Below are 17,207 nucleotides of genomic sequence, written 5' to 3'. Positions count from 1 at the left end.
GGCCTAACAATATTTTTCAAAGTGTGTTTAGGCTACATGTCAAAATTGAAGGTCGTTGCCCCTTTAACAGGCATCTGGTGGCCAAAAAAAGCAGCCAGCTATTTCAGGCCGCTTCACAGAATAAATGCTTAACTGAGGATAATTCAACCAAAAAGTTTCTAAATCATTTTTGAGTTACAATACAGTGCAGTAGAGAACACGAGGCTTTGTACTCAGAGTAACTTGGGCTCAAATGTTGGTTTTGCAACTTAGTAGTTGGACCATCATGTAAATCCTTACTCTCTTTGAGCCTCAGTTTTCCAATCTGTGAATCAGGGGCTATAAAATCTACAGCACAGGGTCATTTGAAGATTTAGATAAGGTATAACGGGATAATGACTGTGCATAATAGGAGCTCAAATATTATTAGCTCCCTTTTTCTTTATCCAGTTAATAAACTTCAATTGTTATTTTTTAAATCCACGTGATCACTTTGAGACTCCATCAATAAAATCAGGTTTTACAATATACAAAGTAAATATGTCAGTATTTATTTTTAAAAACATACATTGGATCTGGCAGATTCAGTGAACAATAGTCTGTTTGAAAACGTGACTGACTCTTTCCAAGGTCAAACATCCTCAGCTCCTTTTACTCTGCCTAGAACTCTTTGCTCCAAACAGAATAACTCTCCCATGCATGTGACTTGGCTCAATCCTACTTTTAGTCTTTTGTGTTAGTACCCTTCTTGAAATGACCTTCAGATGCCTACCTGCCAAACTCCATACTCCTTGAAAGTTGTTTAACATTAATGTCATCTGAAAATTAGCAGAATGAATTCTGGTTAAGTGATTGATTCCAGTTTATACAGGGCTACAGGTTCTTCCAGGGAGCTGTACTGGTCCCCACTTTGACACATTTTCTTGCTGATTTCCTATACCTTTCCATATTTTTCCATTCTTTCTCCCACTGAGGACATTCAGATTTAGAGAGGCTATCAGTTACTAAAGGCTACACGTTTTATGGCTGATTTTAAACAGGCAGCCAGTTCTTTGGGTTTTTAGTTTGCTATTTTCATTGCGTGATTCTACTATATTTAGTGGGGAAATGGTATAGCTGGCTGACTAAGAAACAGTGGGGAACTTCAGGAATAGAGAGGCAGCTCTAGAAGAAGTAATAGCAGTAAATGAGGGTCATGCAATATGATGAGAGATGGGAGCAAGCTGGAGGAGGCTGAAGGAGGGAGAAAAGATGCCTCAGAGGAAGAATTAGCTTATTCTAGACATTTCACATTACAAGAAAAAAAAAAAAACCCAAACAACTAGAAATTTCTGCTTTGCTTCTATTTTATGCCTAATAACCAACACTACCGTCACTGCCAATGAAAACAGCAATGTAACTGTGCTTTTCTCCCAGCACTAATTCTAAACAATCTACTGGATTTGGGTCTAAATTATAAACTGCCAGGATGTTAAAAATAAAAATAGCAAGACAAACCTGGCATTTTTCCGAAGGGGTCAATGGTGAGTGCAGGACAACAGCCAGAGAGAAGAGCTGCTATAAAAAATAACTGGTGCAGCACACCAGGGCCTGTTGGGGGGTGAGGGGAGGGAATTTAGAGGATGGGCCAATAGGTGCAGCAAACCACCGTGGTACATGCTTACCTGTGTAACCAACCTGCATGTTCTGCACATGTATCTCATTTTTATTAGAAGAAATAAAAAAATAAAATAACTGGTGCAAGCATCCTTGAACTGATGTTTTCTATAAAAATCTGATGGCTGTGAAGGAAACAGTCAAGTTGGAAAGGGGAAAGGAATGAGGATCAAGTGATGTCTGCTTATCGTCAGCTGGCTTTCATGTAAAAGTCATGGCAGGGTCAGCAGCAAACTAGCCAGGTGGCAACTCCAGGCCATGCTGCCATAAATAAATAGTTATGTACTAATGTCACACAATCTGAGCTAGATGCAAAGCATATGGGAAGAAAACATTCTGATGTAAATATTCAGGAAAAACTATGGTTGGTAATTCAGGATCCACTGTTGGTACTGGACTTTGACATGCCTCAAAAAAAATAAAGTAGTGAAGTTTTTAAAAACCCAGTCTAAAAGTCTTTGAAATGTACAATATTCCCTTTAAAAAAAAAAACAAAAACAAAACCTTTGGCTGAAGAGAGTGTTAATATTAGATGTAGTAATAAAGCATTGCTGAAAGTTGGCAAGAACACTGACTCTGGAACCAAATTTCAGGAGTTTAAAACGTACTACTGCTACTTATCCTCATGACCTCTAGAAGTTCCTTAACCTTTTCATGTCTTAGTTTATTAATTCTGTACAAAAGGGAAGAGGAGGATAATAGCAATAGTACCTGCCTGGCAGGAAGCTATGAGGATTAAGCCAGTCTGTGCAGGGGGAGCCTGTAAAACAATACCTAGTAAACACCCTGTCCGTTTTTATCAAGTAGTCTCAGTCAATTTATTTTTGGCCAAAACCACAGTTACTTTTGCACCAACCTAATATTTCACACAGACTATTTTCTAGACACCACACTATGTAATCTTTTATTTGTACTATCCTATTAATCTTAAAAGCAGCTCCATGCCTGGTCGCAGTGGCTCATGCCTGTAATCCTAGAACTTTGGGAGGTAGAGGCTGGAGCATCGTTTCCGGTCAGGAGTTTGAGACTAGCCTGGTCAATAGAGCCAGACTTCATCTCTAAAGTTTTAAAATTAGCCAGGTGTAGCAGCACGTGCCTGTAACCCCAACTACTCGGGAGGCTTAGGTGGGAAGATGGCTGGAGCCCACGAGTTCGAGCAGGACCGTATCTCTAAACCAAACATACACAAATAGAACACCCCCATGAATTAAATCAGTTTTACAGACAAGAAATGAGGCTTCGATGGATTGAGGAACTTATTCAAGGAGGTATATCTAAAACTTCCCACCCAGGCTTTATTCCAGATGAAAAATTTTAAACCACTTACAGGTTCTCTAAAGTCTAAGCACCTGTGCTTTCATTTGCTTAACTTGTTAAAATCAGAAGAGAAACACAACACATGGCCTTCTAAGAACACAACACACGGCCTTCTCAGAACCAAATAGATTTCGTTAAATTCAGAAGAGAAACACAGCACGTGGCCTTCTAAGAACCAAATTGCTTTAGGAGAACTGAGATCCATTCATCATAATACATATGAAGACCAAAAAAAAAAAAGATTGGCTCATCACTGTAGACATTTATTGAGCGCCTATTATTTTCTGAGAACTGGGATTACAAAGACAGTAGTAAGATGCGATTTTAGTCCTTGAGCAGCCTACTTCAAGGAGTGAAAGTGACCTTCTTTACTGCCGGCTATTTGATGACGTCGGATTAGTTTCAAGTCTGCTTCTCGACAAGGGCAAAACTGCCTTCCACGCGATGTTCAGAAGTTACAGGACTTCCTCAACACAAGCGAAACTATGTTTACAGCGACCTGAGTGAGTTTTCTAGCTCGGCCCTGGGCAGCCTTGGCGGCGTGCGGGCGTGGTTTCTCGGCAGGCCAGTCTCCCTTCCGAGGAGCGCTCACACTGGTGCCTTAGGAAGTGTACTCAAATCGCGCGCCCCGGCAGGGGCTTTCGGGGGCTCACGCTGAAGGATCGCGGGGCACCCGTGAGACCAGCCGCCTGGCCTCTGCGTCAGCCCTCTCTGGCTTGTAGTAATTGGGAGCGTGTGAACTCTACAAGCCTCCCTTGTTGATCCCTTGATCCCAGGTGGGAGAGGCTCTGGATAACTACCTGCCAGCTGAAACTCCCGCGCCACGCCTTTTCCACGGGCGGCCGCTACTTCCTGGTTGGTTTGCCCTTAACTGATATGGCGGCAGTTGCCGTCGGCAGCATCCACTGCGGCTGCTCAGTAAGCCAAGCTAGGGCACTCCGGTGAATAGCCCGCCCCCGCCGCGGAGGTGCTGGTGGAGCCTGGGACCGGGCGAGTCTCCGCCCCACTTTTGCAGCTAGTGGTGTTTCAGGGGGGAGATTGGGACGAGCCTAGGAGGCCAGGACCCGGTCCTGTCGCTGATTGCCTACCTCTTAAACCTCGGCACCAAGGCTGCTCGAGCCCCAGGGTGGTTTTTCCTTGTTCCCGCCACCTCCCGGTCTCTGGCCCAACATGATACTGACCAAAGCTCAGTACGACGAGATAGCCCAGTGCTTAGTGTCTGTGCCGCCCACCAGGCAGAGCCTGAGGAAGCTGAAGCAGAGGTTCCCCAGGTAAGTGTCCATCTCTCCCCGCTCACAGCCGTTTGCCTGCAGTAGCAGTGCCTGGCCCGCCCAGGCAGCGTTTAGGAACCACGTGTCACACATGAGTGGGGAGGAACACCAGTGTCAGACGTTAGGAGGTCAAGGTTGGCGAAAAAAGCTTTATTCTTTCACCCTCCGTCCACACAACACTCTTAACGGATGAGTTCATGGCAGCCTCCCCAAGGCCTTGCAATTAAATTCAAGTCGGCAGATACAGAAAACTTGGTATGTGCTAGGTGGTGGGTGCACATAGTAGGTGTTTCATAAAAGATCAGAGGTTAATTGACGGATACTAGGAATGAAAGATGGGTGGGAATATGAACTGTAGATTCGAAAGGGAAATGGAGGACGCTTTTCAATTGGCCACTGGAAAGAACGGAGCGTAACAGGGTATAGCGGCTTCATACTGTTTGACTGTGGTGTGTACTGTTGGCTGCGCAACTAAGTGACTTCAAGGGTTCTCAGTCCAGTCAGAGAGCAGGGTACCCCCGGGATTCCACTCTTGGGTCATTGGCCATCTGAACAACCGGATCTGAAGTTTCTCCATATAAATGACATATGCACACATTCTGAATGTATTTCATACTTCTTCCCCCAAACACTTCTTTTTTTCAGCGATTTTAGAATTATCCAACTTTCTAAGAAAGGACTTTGGGAATTATATAATATGAATTTCTCATTTTAATTATGTGGAAACTGAGACCCAGACCTTACATGAGGAACCAGTTGAGGACAACCAGGTCACTGTATTTAAGGTTGTTTTCAAAGTAAGAGAATGTTTACTTTATTTCTAATGAAAAACCAAACCTGTACCATTTTGTTTTGTGGCACTGAGCATGGTTATCCCTAAGGGAGAGCTTCCCCATCCTTGATATATTCAGCCCCAAACAAACATCACCACGGAAGTGATTTTTGGAGGACAGAGAGGTGATTGGGTAACAGATATTAAAGTACAAATTGAAGCGTAAGTTTAAGCTCTGTTACGACTTCACTTTTTGAAGGACTTGGTTTTCCTAGCTGTAAAATGAAGGAGTCTCTTTCCCATATTAACCACGTTTGACTTAGTGCAATATTTATCCCTTTATAGCCTTTACTATTTGATCAGACTTACTAAGAAGGAACAAAATTGACATGTAATTTAATGTTATGTCATTAACACTTGTCAGTTCTGCATATGAACAGTAAAATGGGTGAAGACTGGTCAGCCAAGGGAATAGGTAAATTTTTCTGGGGAGTTTTAAGATAAAGCATACAGTTTGATATTCTCCTCTCACTATGTATGCAATCACTTGGTTCTCTTTCTCTTCCTCTCCCTCTTTTTCTCTTTTTTTCCTGTGGCAAATACCTTGTCTTCTCTATAATAAGTAAACGTCCATTACTTTTATGAACACTTAAAAAAGGCTCACTTCTTGTGGGATACCATGTTGCCTGGCATATTCACTTAGGCTCTTTGCTTTCTTATTCATGATATGCTCAAATATTTTTCACTTCTCTCAAATGCCATTCAGGGAATAAATAACTCTCCTTCCACCACAGGAGACGTTATTTAGAGACAGCTGAATTACTAATCTGCAAATGAGGGGATTAAAGAGCTATTTAGGGCCAGGTGTGGTAGTTCACGCCTATAATCCCAGTGCTTTGGGATGTCAAAATGGAAGAACTGCTTGAGGCCACGAGTTCAAGATCAGACTGGGCAATGTACCAAATCCCATTTCTAATAAAAATACAGAAAATTAGCTGGATGTGGTGGCAGGTGCCTTTAGACCCATCTACTCAGCTACTCCAGAGGCTGAGGTGGGTGAAACACTGTATCAAGGTGATTGTTACTTTGTTACATTACAATCCATTGGCCTGTTTCGAACTTTGAATGGATTTTTTTTTACCCACACCTAGTTTGTTATCATGCACTATTCCTTTGTAAAATGTTGCTTGTTAGTTATGCAGATCTTACAAATGTTGTCACCTTTCATTATACAATATCAAAAAATTGTATTTGTTAATGTCATCTCTAATCTCATCAGAAGTCTAAGATTTGGAGCTGTCAAGCTTGTGGTGATGGATATGAGCATTCCAGTATTTGAATTTTTCCTTGAAAGCTCAAATTTTATCGTTGGCAACAAATGCTATCAGTTGTTTTCTTTGAAATTACAGGCTCACATTGTTTATTTTTGAGAAAATGTCTGCCAGATACTTAAATCTGAATAATCATACTTTGTTCATCATTCAAGTAAAAATGGTGTTCCATAGAAAAAGTAGATAGTTCAGCTCTCAGTCATGCAAGTGCTTTCCTGGGAGGCAGACGTCATACTTTGATATTAAGTATATGTGCTTTGTATTTACTCTAGTCATACAGAGTGTTAAAATATTGTATATTCACGGGTTGAGATTTAATACAATCAATAAGCGATCATTCTTTTATTAAAATTCATTTGGTAATCTTAATTTATTTTTTTTGAGCTTAACTTTTCAAGGGTATCTACATTTTTCTTATAGCCAAATTGTTGATGGATTTCCACATATTCCAGCTATATGCTTACATGTATACCAGATGACTTCTTAGAATATATGAAGAAGTGATACAAATATGTTTGGATGAGTTAGACATGAATAAAGCTGCTGTTGCAGGGAAAGAATGAAGAAAATAAAATTAAGGTCACCAAATATGGGAAACACTATTCTACAGAAAATATATTTTACTTCCTAAATGGTCAGAATGAGTGAAATGAGTAAAATTACTAAAAAAGTAAAATGTAGGCCAGGTGCAGTGGTTCACATCTGTAATCCCAGTACCCTGGGAGGCCAAGGTGGGCAGATTGCTTGAGGCCAGGAGTTCAAGACCAGCCTGGCCAACATGGTGAAACCCTGTCTCTACCAAAAACACAAAAACCAATCTGGTGTGGTGACACATGCCTGTAATCCCAGCCACTCGGGAGGCGGAGGCAGGAGAGTCGCCCGAACCTGGGAGGTGGAGGCTGCAGTGAGCCGAGACCGTGCCACTGCACTCCAATGAGCGAATATTGTTAAGTGAAAGTTTTTTGCTTTTCTTTTTTTCCTGCATGTGTGTGGCAGTGAATACAGTGACTACTAGTACAGTTATGGTATCCTGATTTGTGCTTGATTTGTGCCTCGATTTATGTTTAAGAGCTGGCAGTTTTACTCACCACCATTTTTGTACCATAGTGAAAATGTGAATACGGGGCAAAATGCAAATACTGTCTTACTATTTTTATAAAAATAGTGTTGACCTTGTAGACCTGTGTGAAGGTCTCAGGGACTCCCGGAATCCACAGCCACTCTTTGACGATCACTAGCCAATTCAAGTCAAAGGATAGGATTTTGATGTATATTAACAGATTTAAAAAAGATTGTACTAATCCTTTTACTAGGAGAACATGGGAGTGTCTGTCTCTTCAACTTTTCCAGTATTGAGGAGAGTCATTATTTAATCTTTAATATGTTCAATCAAGAGTGACATCTTATAGTTAGCATTTTAAAACTTATAGATTGTACCTTTTTCCAAAAATTTTTTTTGACCATGTAATTTTCTTTTGAATTACCTGTTTCCTATCCTTTGCCTAATTTTCTGTTGGCATGTTTGTTATTGTTTATTGATTTATTACTTATTGATCTGCATATGTTAAGGATGTTGGTCCTATGTATGTCATACTGCATATCTTTTCTCAGTTGTTTGCTTTTAAATATTGCTCTGCTTTTGATGCGGTTAACTTGAATGTATGCTTTTTTTTTCTGACATTTTGGCCTTTATATTTAGGAAGTTCTTGTCTATTTTAATATATAAAATAAAAAATTATATCACCTAAATTTTCTTTTTGATTTTTACGCCTTTTTTATTAATTTTAAGTATTTCTGGCTGAAATTTATTTTAGTAATTGCTGAGAGGTGAAGATATAGCTTAATTTTTTCTCCAGCTTATTTTTTCCTCTTTTTGTGTCTTCAGAGGTAGCCTCACTTCTTCATGGCTTGTTTTCACTGAAGTTACTGCATTATGTCTTTTCAAGTCACTGCATTTTACCTGGTCTCTGAATCCTTCACTTAAGATGAAGGAGTAGGACTTTGTGATCTCTAATATCTTACAACTCCAAAATTCACCCTCATTCTATTCTTTTCATTTCTGCAGTTTTACAATATAGTAAGCCATCATTTAATGTCTTCAGTAGGGTCTTGGAAACTGCAACTTTAAGCAGAGCAGGGTATAACAAGAGCAAGTTTACCGTATGCTAATTGTTGTAAATAAGAATTAAGTTCTTATAGCGTATTTCTGGCCATAATAACATCACCAAACTTCTAAAAAAGATCCAAAACACAGCTAATATTAAACATTGAAATTAACGTGAGCTTACATACATTTAAAAAAGAAGAATAAAAACAAGTAAGATAATTATTTACCCAATTTTGGCGAATCAGTGCATGATAGTGGTCATAGTGGTTGGTGGGTTAAATCTAAGAGTATGTGTTTGCAAAGTGAAATCTGTGAGAAGCACCTCTTACCACCATGTATTCAAAAGCAAACAATAGCCTCTTCAACAGAGCCAGACCTTGTCTCTACAAGAAATTAAAATGTTAGCCAGGTGTGGTGGTACATGCCCGTAGTCCCAGCAACTCAGGATGTTGAGGTGAAAGATTGATTGGGCCTGGGAGTTTGAGGCTGCAGTGAGTTAGGAATGTTCCACTGCAGTCCAGCCCGAGCCACAAGTTAGACTCTGTCTCTAAAAACAAAAAGTAAACAATAACAAATGTGATGATCTTGCTGAGCACTTGTGTACTGCATCTTTGTTGGCATGCATTTGTATGATTGTCATAGATTTATGAATTTTTATTTTACAGTAATTTGTACTCATTCATTCATAAACTCATTCATTCATTCATTTACCAGCCGACTTATTTTAGTTTAGGATTGTGAGTAACCTCTGGCAGCTCATGCTGCAAGGCATGAAGCCATTCTGCAGGGGCACACTCACACACACTCCTGTACTCATTCACAGTGGGACCATTTAGACATTTCAGTTCTGCTAACACACACATCATTGAGATATGGAAGGAAACCAGAGTACTGAGAGAAAGTTCACGCAGACGTGAGAACAGGCAGACTCCACATAGACAATGGCCCCAACCAGGAATCAATTTTTTAAAAATTCTCATCAACTTTATAACAAAATAATGTTGAACAAAATAATGTGAATTGAAGACTTTCTGTAATGGGCCCTTTGACACCTAAAACGTAGAACATAACTGCATTTGAGTACTTGCTGAGGACACATTTACTGATTTACATTTTCTAATCTTTCTCATGGATATTCTTAGAAGCCCCCAGTCCAATCAGCTGTTACTTACAAGGTTATATTTTACATTATTATTTCCTGCCCAAACACTACATATGTATGTATTTGATTATATGTTTATGGAGTGTTTTTTTTTTGGGATAATTTTTTTTTTTTTTTTTTTTTTTTTTTTTTTGAGACGGAGTTTCGCTCTTGTTACCCAGGCTGGAGTGCAATGGCGCGATCTCGGCTCACCACACCCTCCGCCTCCTGGGTTCAGGCAATTCTCTTGCATCAGCCTCCTGAGTAGCTGGGATTACAGGCATGTGCCACCATACCCAGCTAATTTTTTGTATTTTTACTAGAGACAGGGTTTCACCATGTTGACCAGGATGGTCTCGATCTCTTGACCTCGTGATCCACCCGCCTCGGCCTCCCAAAGTGCTGGGATTATAGGCTTGAGCCACCGCGCCTGGTGCTGGGATAATTTTAAGCCTACAGAAGAGTTGCAGAAATATTATCGAGAATTCTCATATACCCTTCACCCAGCTTCTCTTAATGTTGATATTATCATGGTACAATTGTCAAAATCAGTAAGTTAATTTTAATGCAATACTGTTAATCTACAGACCCATTTTTTGAACTTTGCTAGTTCACTGATGTTCCTTTTGTAGGATCACACATTGGATTTAATTGTAACGTCTTAAGTCATTTCCAATCTGTGACAGTTTCTTAGTATTTCTTTGTCTTTTGTGCTTTTGATGCTTTTGAAGAGTACTGGTCAATTTTGTGGAATGCCCTTTCATATGTGTTGACGTTTGTTTTCTCATGGTTAGATTGAGGGTCAACCCTTTAGGCAAGAGTACCCCGGAAGTGATGGTATGGCCTGCTTAGTGCATCACCACAGGACTGTGACTTCATATGTCTTATTATTGGTGATGTTAACCTTATTCACTTGATTAAGGTGGTGTCTGCCCTGATTTGTGCTCAGGAGATGGTAGTTCTAATGTTACTATTAGTTTTTTTTTTTTTATTCTGAAATTCTTTAATATCTTTATAATCAACAAAAATAACTGGTTATAATAGAAAAGTGATTTTGCAACTTATGACATTGACATTGCTTCATAAGAAGAAAAATTGGAAATGTGTGGTAGAACTAGAATGTTTCACCAGAGTCTTACATATGTGTTACTTGAGAGCAGAAATATCAACCATAAATTGCTAATCTGCACTATGACTGCTGAAACAGGTAGGCTATACCTAATCAAGCTACGATTACTGACTAAACCTGTACTCTTTCATCACGAGGTCATTTAGCCTTGTGTGCTCAACCCATACTCATAAACTCTGTTCCAGAAACTGTCTAGTTGACAAACTCTTACTAATATCTACTAGGACCACCTCATGAGTAGTTTCAGCTCCTAGAACCTTCTAGTACCTCTTCCCTAATTCTTCCTTTGGGGACACTCCACCACAGTTTCCTTGGTGTGGGTTTACTTCTGAGTTTTTTGTTTTTGTTTTTTTTCCTTAAACTTAGAACTGCACTGTAAAGTTACTGTTGTTCCATTTAATAAATATCTTGTGAGGATATACTTTGAGACCATGCAAATTTCTTGTTTCTCATCGCCCTTTTCCCCGTTGATTTTAGCATCCATTGATTTTTTTTCATGTGACAGTTATTACCGGTATTTGCCTAATGGTGATTTTCTATTTCTTTCACTAGAATATTTGTTTAACCAATGTCACCCACTGCCACCATTTTATGTGAGATGATTTATCTTACCATTAGCCCATGATACTCATTTATTTGTAGAGTTTTCTACCACTTATGAGCAGGTGGTCTATAATAGTGTGTTCACTATGTTTGTGGCACTATTTGGGTGTTAAAACAGCAACAACAACAGCAAAACAGCTGGGCACCTGTAGTCCTAACTACTTAGGAGGCTGAGCTGTGAGGATCACTTGAGCTCAGGGTTTTGAGGTTGTAGTGCACTGTAGTTGTGCCGCTGAATAGCCACTGTACTCCAGCGTGGGCAACACAGCAGGTCTCCATTTCTAAAAACAAAATAAAACAAAACAATAGCTAGAATAATGTAGTTACTAATTTTGGATAGCTCATAGTCTGAGGAAACAGTGAAAGACACATTCAATAGGTATAAAGTATTAGAATCCTAGAATGTTAGAAACCAAAGGATTTGTTGAATAGTTCAGATATGGTTAAGTAGCATTCTTAGGATTAGATTTTTGTTGGAAATTATTTCGCTAGTAGACCAAGCCCTCTGGCACAAGTTTAATTTTCCCTTGAGCTCCCCTACCATGTATTAGTTATTTAGTCACTGTACTAATGAATTGTAAATCAAACTCTTGATACTATAAATTGTTAAACAAATAGATGTCTGTATTGTTTGAATATATCTTTGCCCTTAGAGATCCTGGCTTAGGTTTCTCTAATGGTGTTTTCCACATTTTGAAGAAATGTTTTTTTTTTTTTTTTTTCTCTCTTGGCCCATATCTCCTACTGTCTTCCCACTCTTAGATCATGAATAAGCAATCACTCACTTATGGGAGGTGCTTTATATTCCTGTTCCTAGTAAAATGTCAGAGGTACTAGTTAAAAACTTGTTTGACTGGTCATTCTGTGCTTAAACCAGTGTACTTGGTCATCTTTTTAAAATCTTCACTTCTCTACCAGAAAACGAGTTAAAGCTGGCTCTAGTGTGTATCATACCATGTTGAGCTTAGTGTTTCTTGGTGGTAAACTTAGTAGTCCAATCTGGTAAGGAGTGGAGTAGCTAAAAAACCTTGCTTGGTACAGGCACAACAGTTTTCCTTAGCTCTTAAACTTATTTGAGGTGGTTTGGTTAGTTGGAGCTGCCACTGGTTATGACTGTCTTTTTTGAACAATCCCTCCCACCCCCAACGCATGACACATTTTAAGATGCCTGCTTCTTCCAGAGGGAATCTTATATTCCGTTATTCCTGCATCCTATTATAGTTTCTTCTTGAAAAATGACTTGGCTCTTTCTCTTAATCTGAGTGACAGCTGTCTCTTCTGTAAAAGGAGAGGTGGAGTCCAACGGCTTGGAAGTAGAGGAAGCAGGATATCAAACCCAAGTAGAGTCTGGCTCCAGAATCTCATTCTCTGTTGTCTCTCCTTTTTCGGTTCCTTAAGGCTGTGGTGAGGATTAAGTGAAACAAGGCATGTAAAACAGCACAGTGTAGAGCTCCCTATGTTTTTAATGTTAGGTAAATATGATTTTTTGTTAGAATGTAGTAGCTGATCTACAGGAGAAGAAATGTCTGAGTAGTAACCTTTTGAAACATATAAAACACAATTCTCCTTTGAAACAAAGGGCATTAGATTTACAGAAAATGAAAATGTCTATGTGGAAGAGTTGGTTGTATGGCTGAACATGTAGGATTTGATTATCAGTTGAAGATTGTATAGTTAACAGAAACTTGATTTAAGTATTTCACAATGATATAATGACATTTTAACCCTTTAAACCTAGATTCACTGATTTTTTAAGAATGAGGAAGCATTCCAATACATAATTAATACTGTAGGGCTTGGTGTACTTAATTGAAATACTATTCCTGTTGGCCTTGAATCTCTCAATTGAAATGAAAGTTGATTCTCAGTTTGTGGTCAGTTTTCTACACTATGATAATGTTGTGGTGGACCTGAGTTCCAGAATAGTAAGTGAGAATTGCCCAGAAAGACAGAAAGGCTTTTATTGAACTGGAAATTCTACCGATGGTTTTCCCTTAGAAGTAAAATTAATTTACATGATATTTACAATTAATATTCATGCCCCCAGGAAAGAGATCAGGGTTATTTCTGTATTGATCATTAGACTAGGTAGGAATGTTTAAGACAAGAGTATGATTACTTCATGTATTTTCTTTAGTAATCTTTCAGAATTTTTTTCTGTAAGACTTGAAATTTTTTACTTTGTTGCTACATTGTAGCTTAGCTTTAAAGACTCTTCTGAAAGGTTCTTATGTTTGTGTATGGCCTCTTCGCTTTCTAAAAGAAGTGTTTAGCTTTTATTAGCTATCTGTGTATCTTTGGATCCTGTAGCTGTGAAAGGGATATGAGCTTTAATTCTTTGCAAAGGAGTATCTGAAGAAAGCCTCAGACAATGTTATTCTGAGAAGAATCCACATGCTAATTATATTTAATTTTGGAGGAAATTTTCATGTGATTAGAATACTGACCTCATTTTAAAATCTGTGTTCAGACACCAGACTTTAGGTTACTAAGTAATAACCCTTACCAGAATGTTTGTACAATAAAGAGTAATTATATAATTCCCTAGGAAAAAAAGATTCAATAGAAGTATAGTTTAATGATATTTTACTGTTTAACTTTTGACAAAGTTGACTAAATTTTCCATTATGTTTTTATTACACATTTTGTACAGTTTTGCTGTATTGGTTGAATTTTCCTTAGAAACAAAACAATTAATATATATTCTACTAGAGTAATTCTGAAAAGTGACCTTACTGTATGAAGTCATGTGTTGGTATGAAAGTCATATAGAAGATAGGTAAACAGTAAATGTTTCTTTATTTTCAATTGTCTTTTTATTGAAGGCAGATGTTTTCAAATGTGTACTTGAAAATGTTTCTCCTTTCTCCGTTCTGCTGTCAAGTTGCTTACACAGTGAGCTGTATATACAGTGAATACATTTAAGCTGCTAGAGTAAAACTTCTAACTGAATGACAGTAGTCCTGTTCTTAGGGGAACAGACCACAGCTAGATCCCGGATTGTTTGGTCCACGGGTTTGAAGCTAGAGTAGAACACTCTGTGACCCACATAGGAAAGATGGTACATGCTGATCCCAAATCCAACCTTATTCTAGCCACTTTGGAAAATTAACACCTGCTTCACCTTTTCTTTCCTCTCTTTCCATCTCTACCCCTTCATGAAACATATAATGAAGAGTCAGTAGTCCTTCCTTGTAAGCCAAAGGTTTCTTTATGCCAAGGAATGGGGATATGGCTTGTCTCACTTCAAATTATGTCTCTTGGCTGAAGGGTGATATTTTCTGTTCATTCTGGGTTCATGACAGCAAGTAAAAGTTATTATTTTTTTAACATACTGTGGTGTTCAGTGACCTCATAAATAGCTGGGATCTCATTGAGAGAACGAGAAGGCTTCGCAATTTTTCATGCAAAGTAAAATGCTAAATTTTCTCAGGACCTATTTCTTTTATGTGTTTGAAATACGATTCAGTTGCTAAAAAATGTTTAAAGCTATTATACTTAAAGCAATAACCTCAAGACTATGAGAATGAATATTTTGAAACAAAGCACTTCAAGGAGAGGGAAAAAGTAAGGTGGATTCATATCTCTTAATATGCTGTTCAGTGAAATACATAAGTACTGGGTCTGTCTCTGAACGAACACTGGCCCCTGCTAATTGGGGCAATTCTGTGTGAAGCCTTGTCTTTTTCTGAGGTTGTCCTGGGAGTAGTAGTCATATCCAAGACTAAGATTTAAAAAACTTAGTGTGTCATCACTGACCCCCTTCTCCAACATATATTTATTTTTAATTTTGTATATTTTAGTCAGTGTTAAGACCTGTCATTTGTTCCAAGAAAAAAAAAAAGGATGAGATAGAAAGTCTGAGCTTGTGTTTATTCTGTTATGTGAAATAGGAGGCATAGCAGACCTTTGATATTTAAATCACTGAAGACTTTTGAAAATCCCCAAATTGGCAGTTAGCACTGTATAGGATGGGAAAGGTCTAACCTTTGGGATGCTGGTGTTGGCTAAGCTTATTTACCAGCAAACTGACTTGCCGCATCTTCAGGTCAGACAAGTATCAATGATTTAGATTTATACTCATCACATTTATGAATTAGAGTTTGTCATAGATATTTATGATTATTCTCAAATAGAATTGTCTTTGTTTAATCTAGGAATGTTTTAGGATGAATAGAGATACAGGGTGAAATTTTGTGATTGGACATTCATGCCTGTGGCACACCTTATCCACCTACGATTCTGTAGCTTATGGTGTGGTATCTACAGGGCTCTTATAAGTGGCTTCTTTTGTAGTTGAGATCTCAGAGGTTGAGTCATTTAAATGTGTCTTCTACATTTACACATGAAGTTAGACTGGCAATTTTAAAAAATAATTTGTTACTGTCTACAGTTCTCTCAAGCTGATATCATCCTTTGCTTTAGGTATATTACACTGCTGTTTGTTTTTGCTGATAATATTGGTAGGGAAAGCTAATAAAATTTGAGATTAACTTACACTTTGAGCCCCATTTAGCTAAGATGGTGAATGGACTAGGAATATGAAGCAGACTCTTCCTTGTACAATGTTAAGCCCACAGACTCTTCCAGCTTGAGTGTAACAGCCTGTGTGTAACAAATAGCTGTTTCCTAATGGATAAAGTTAAAATTATCTAGATTCTGATTTTCTGAGGCCAACTAAAATATTTAAAGATAAAAATACATTTAACAAGTTTATAACTTGTTGAATTTTTTATTTGCATGCTGGTGGGCACATTTGGAAACCTCCACATGCAGATCATAAAAGCTGCTCCTGAGGGACCTTCATAGTTCTCTTATTATTCAGAATCAGTGACTTATAAAGCAAGCCAGTGTTGGATCAAGATGCAGTTAGAGATAATTTGGTCAAATCTGTTGATGTTGCAGATGCAGAAACTGCGGGAGGGGTCCTACCCAGTGATTTGACCGAATTTCCACATCTGGATGGGAAACTCTCTATTCATGCTTTTGAATTAGAAATCACAGACTGCTATCCCTCTAGGGACCAGGCATTGTCAACAAGTGAATGAATGAAGCTGACCTGGTTGGGTTTGCAGCTAAGTGAAAGTACAGTTGTGTGTACCGACGAGGCAGCGGCCACTTTATGCCAGCTGTCCAGTGCCATGCAGGAATGTGGGCCCGGTGCTGCCAGGCCTTGTGTTCTTTAGAAAGCAGCTCTAGATCTGATTCTTTTTTTTTTTTTTTAAAGAAAGAATAAAATATCCTGAGTTTTAAATGTTGTCAATTTGTTTGAATTTTTAAAGCACTATGTGGGCCAACATTTTCCTGGCCAAACAGAACAAGTCTGTGGGCTGAATTTGGCCTACGGCCAGTGGATGCTGGTGCTCTTTCCAGCTTGTGAGAGCTGATTGTGAGCATCTTTTCCAGACTCTACGAACCACGACCTCATATTGGTAACTTAAAATTCATCCACAGTGGGAGTGTTTACACCACACAAATTGGCAAACAGTACAACCTGGGCTTCCCCCTTCTCCAGCCCCTTCAACACCAGTTTAAGACTTTTGTACATTATGGTTCCAAGGGATGTCTTTTATAGAAGTGTTTTAACCCCGTTTGTTCTGATTTTTGTAGTCTTTTTTTTTTCCTGAAAGAGACTCCCACTACTACCATGTGTAACTCATTCATTATTATAAGATTTTTCTGTGATTGTTGAGCTTTCTCCTTATTTTTCCCTTACTGTAGTTAGCATAGGAACTGGAATTCTAGTCTTGGACCTTAGAAATACCTAGTATATTCTAAGTATTACGGTACATTCATAATGGACGTTTGATTGAACTTGCCTAAAGAATAGTGCTTGACTTTTTAAAAAAACTATATATACATGTCTAATTTAGGAAAATGAATCCCTTTTAAAATAGATTA

At 38.6% G+C, this 17,207-nt stretch overlaps 1 protein-coding gene across 11 annotated transcripts in view; it reads left to right on the top strand.

The window, feature by feature from the left end:
• CDIN1 (CDAN1 interacting nuclease 1) overlaps nt 1-17,207 on the top strand; it is a 1,267,257-nt gene that overhangs the window by 1,035,665 nt on the left and 214,385 nt on the right. For 2 of the 11 annotated variants that reach the window (XM_003935744.4, XM_074394125.1), the window contains exon 1: nt 3,887-4,223. The exons of 8 other annotated variants lie outside the window; for them this stretch is intronic. In XM_003935744.4, the coding sequence (XP_003935793.1) occupies nt 4,123-4,223 (101 nt within the window). In that variant the 5' untranslated portion in view covers nt 3,887-4,122. Of the gene's footprint in view, nt 1-3,886; nt 4,224-4,441; nt 4,479-17,207 lie in introns of those variants that run through there. One more of the 11 variants, XM_010346252.3, reaches the window with a different exon arrangement.

Source organism: Saimiri boliviensis, chromosome 2, assembly GCF_048565385.1.
Source record: "Saimiri boliviensis isolate mSaiBol1 chromosome 2, mSaiBol1.pri, whole genome shotgun sequence".
NCBI lineage: Eukaryota > Metazoa > Chordata > Mammalia > Primates > Cebidae > Saimiri > Saimiri boliviensis.
Note: the sequence above shows the minus strand (reverse complement) of the source record. Positions and strands in the feature narration are given on the sequence as shown.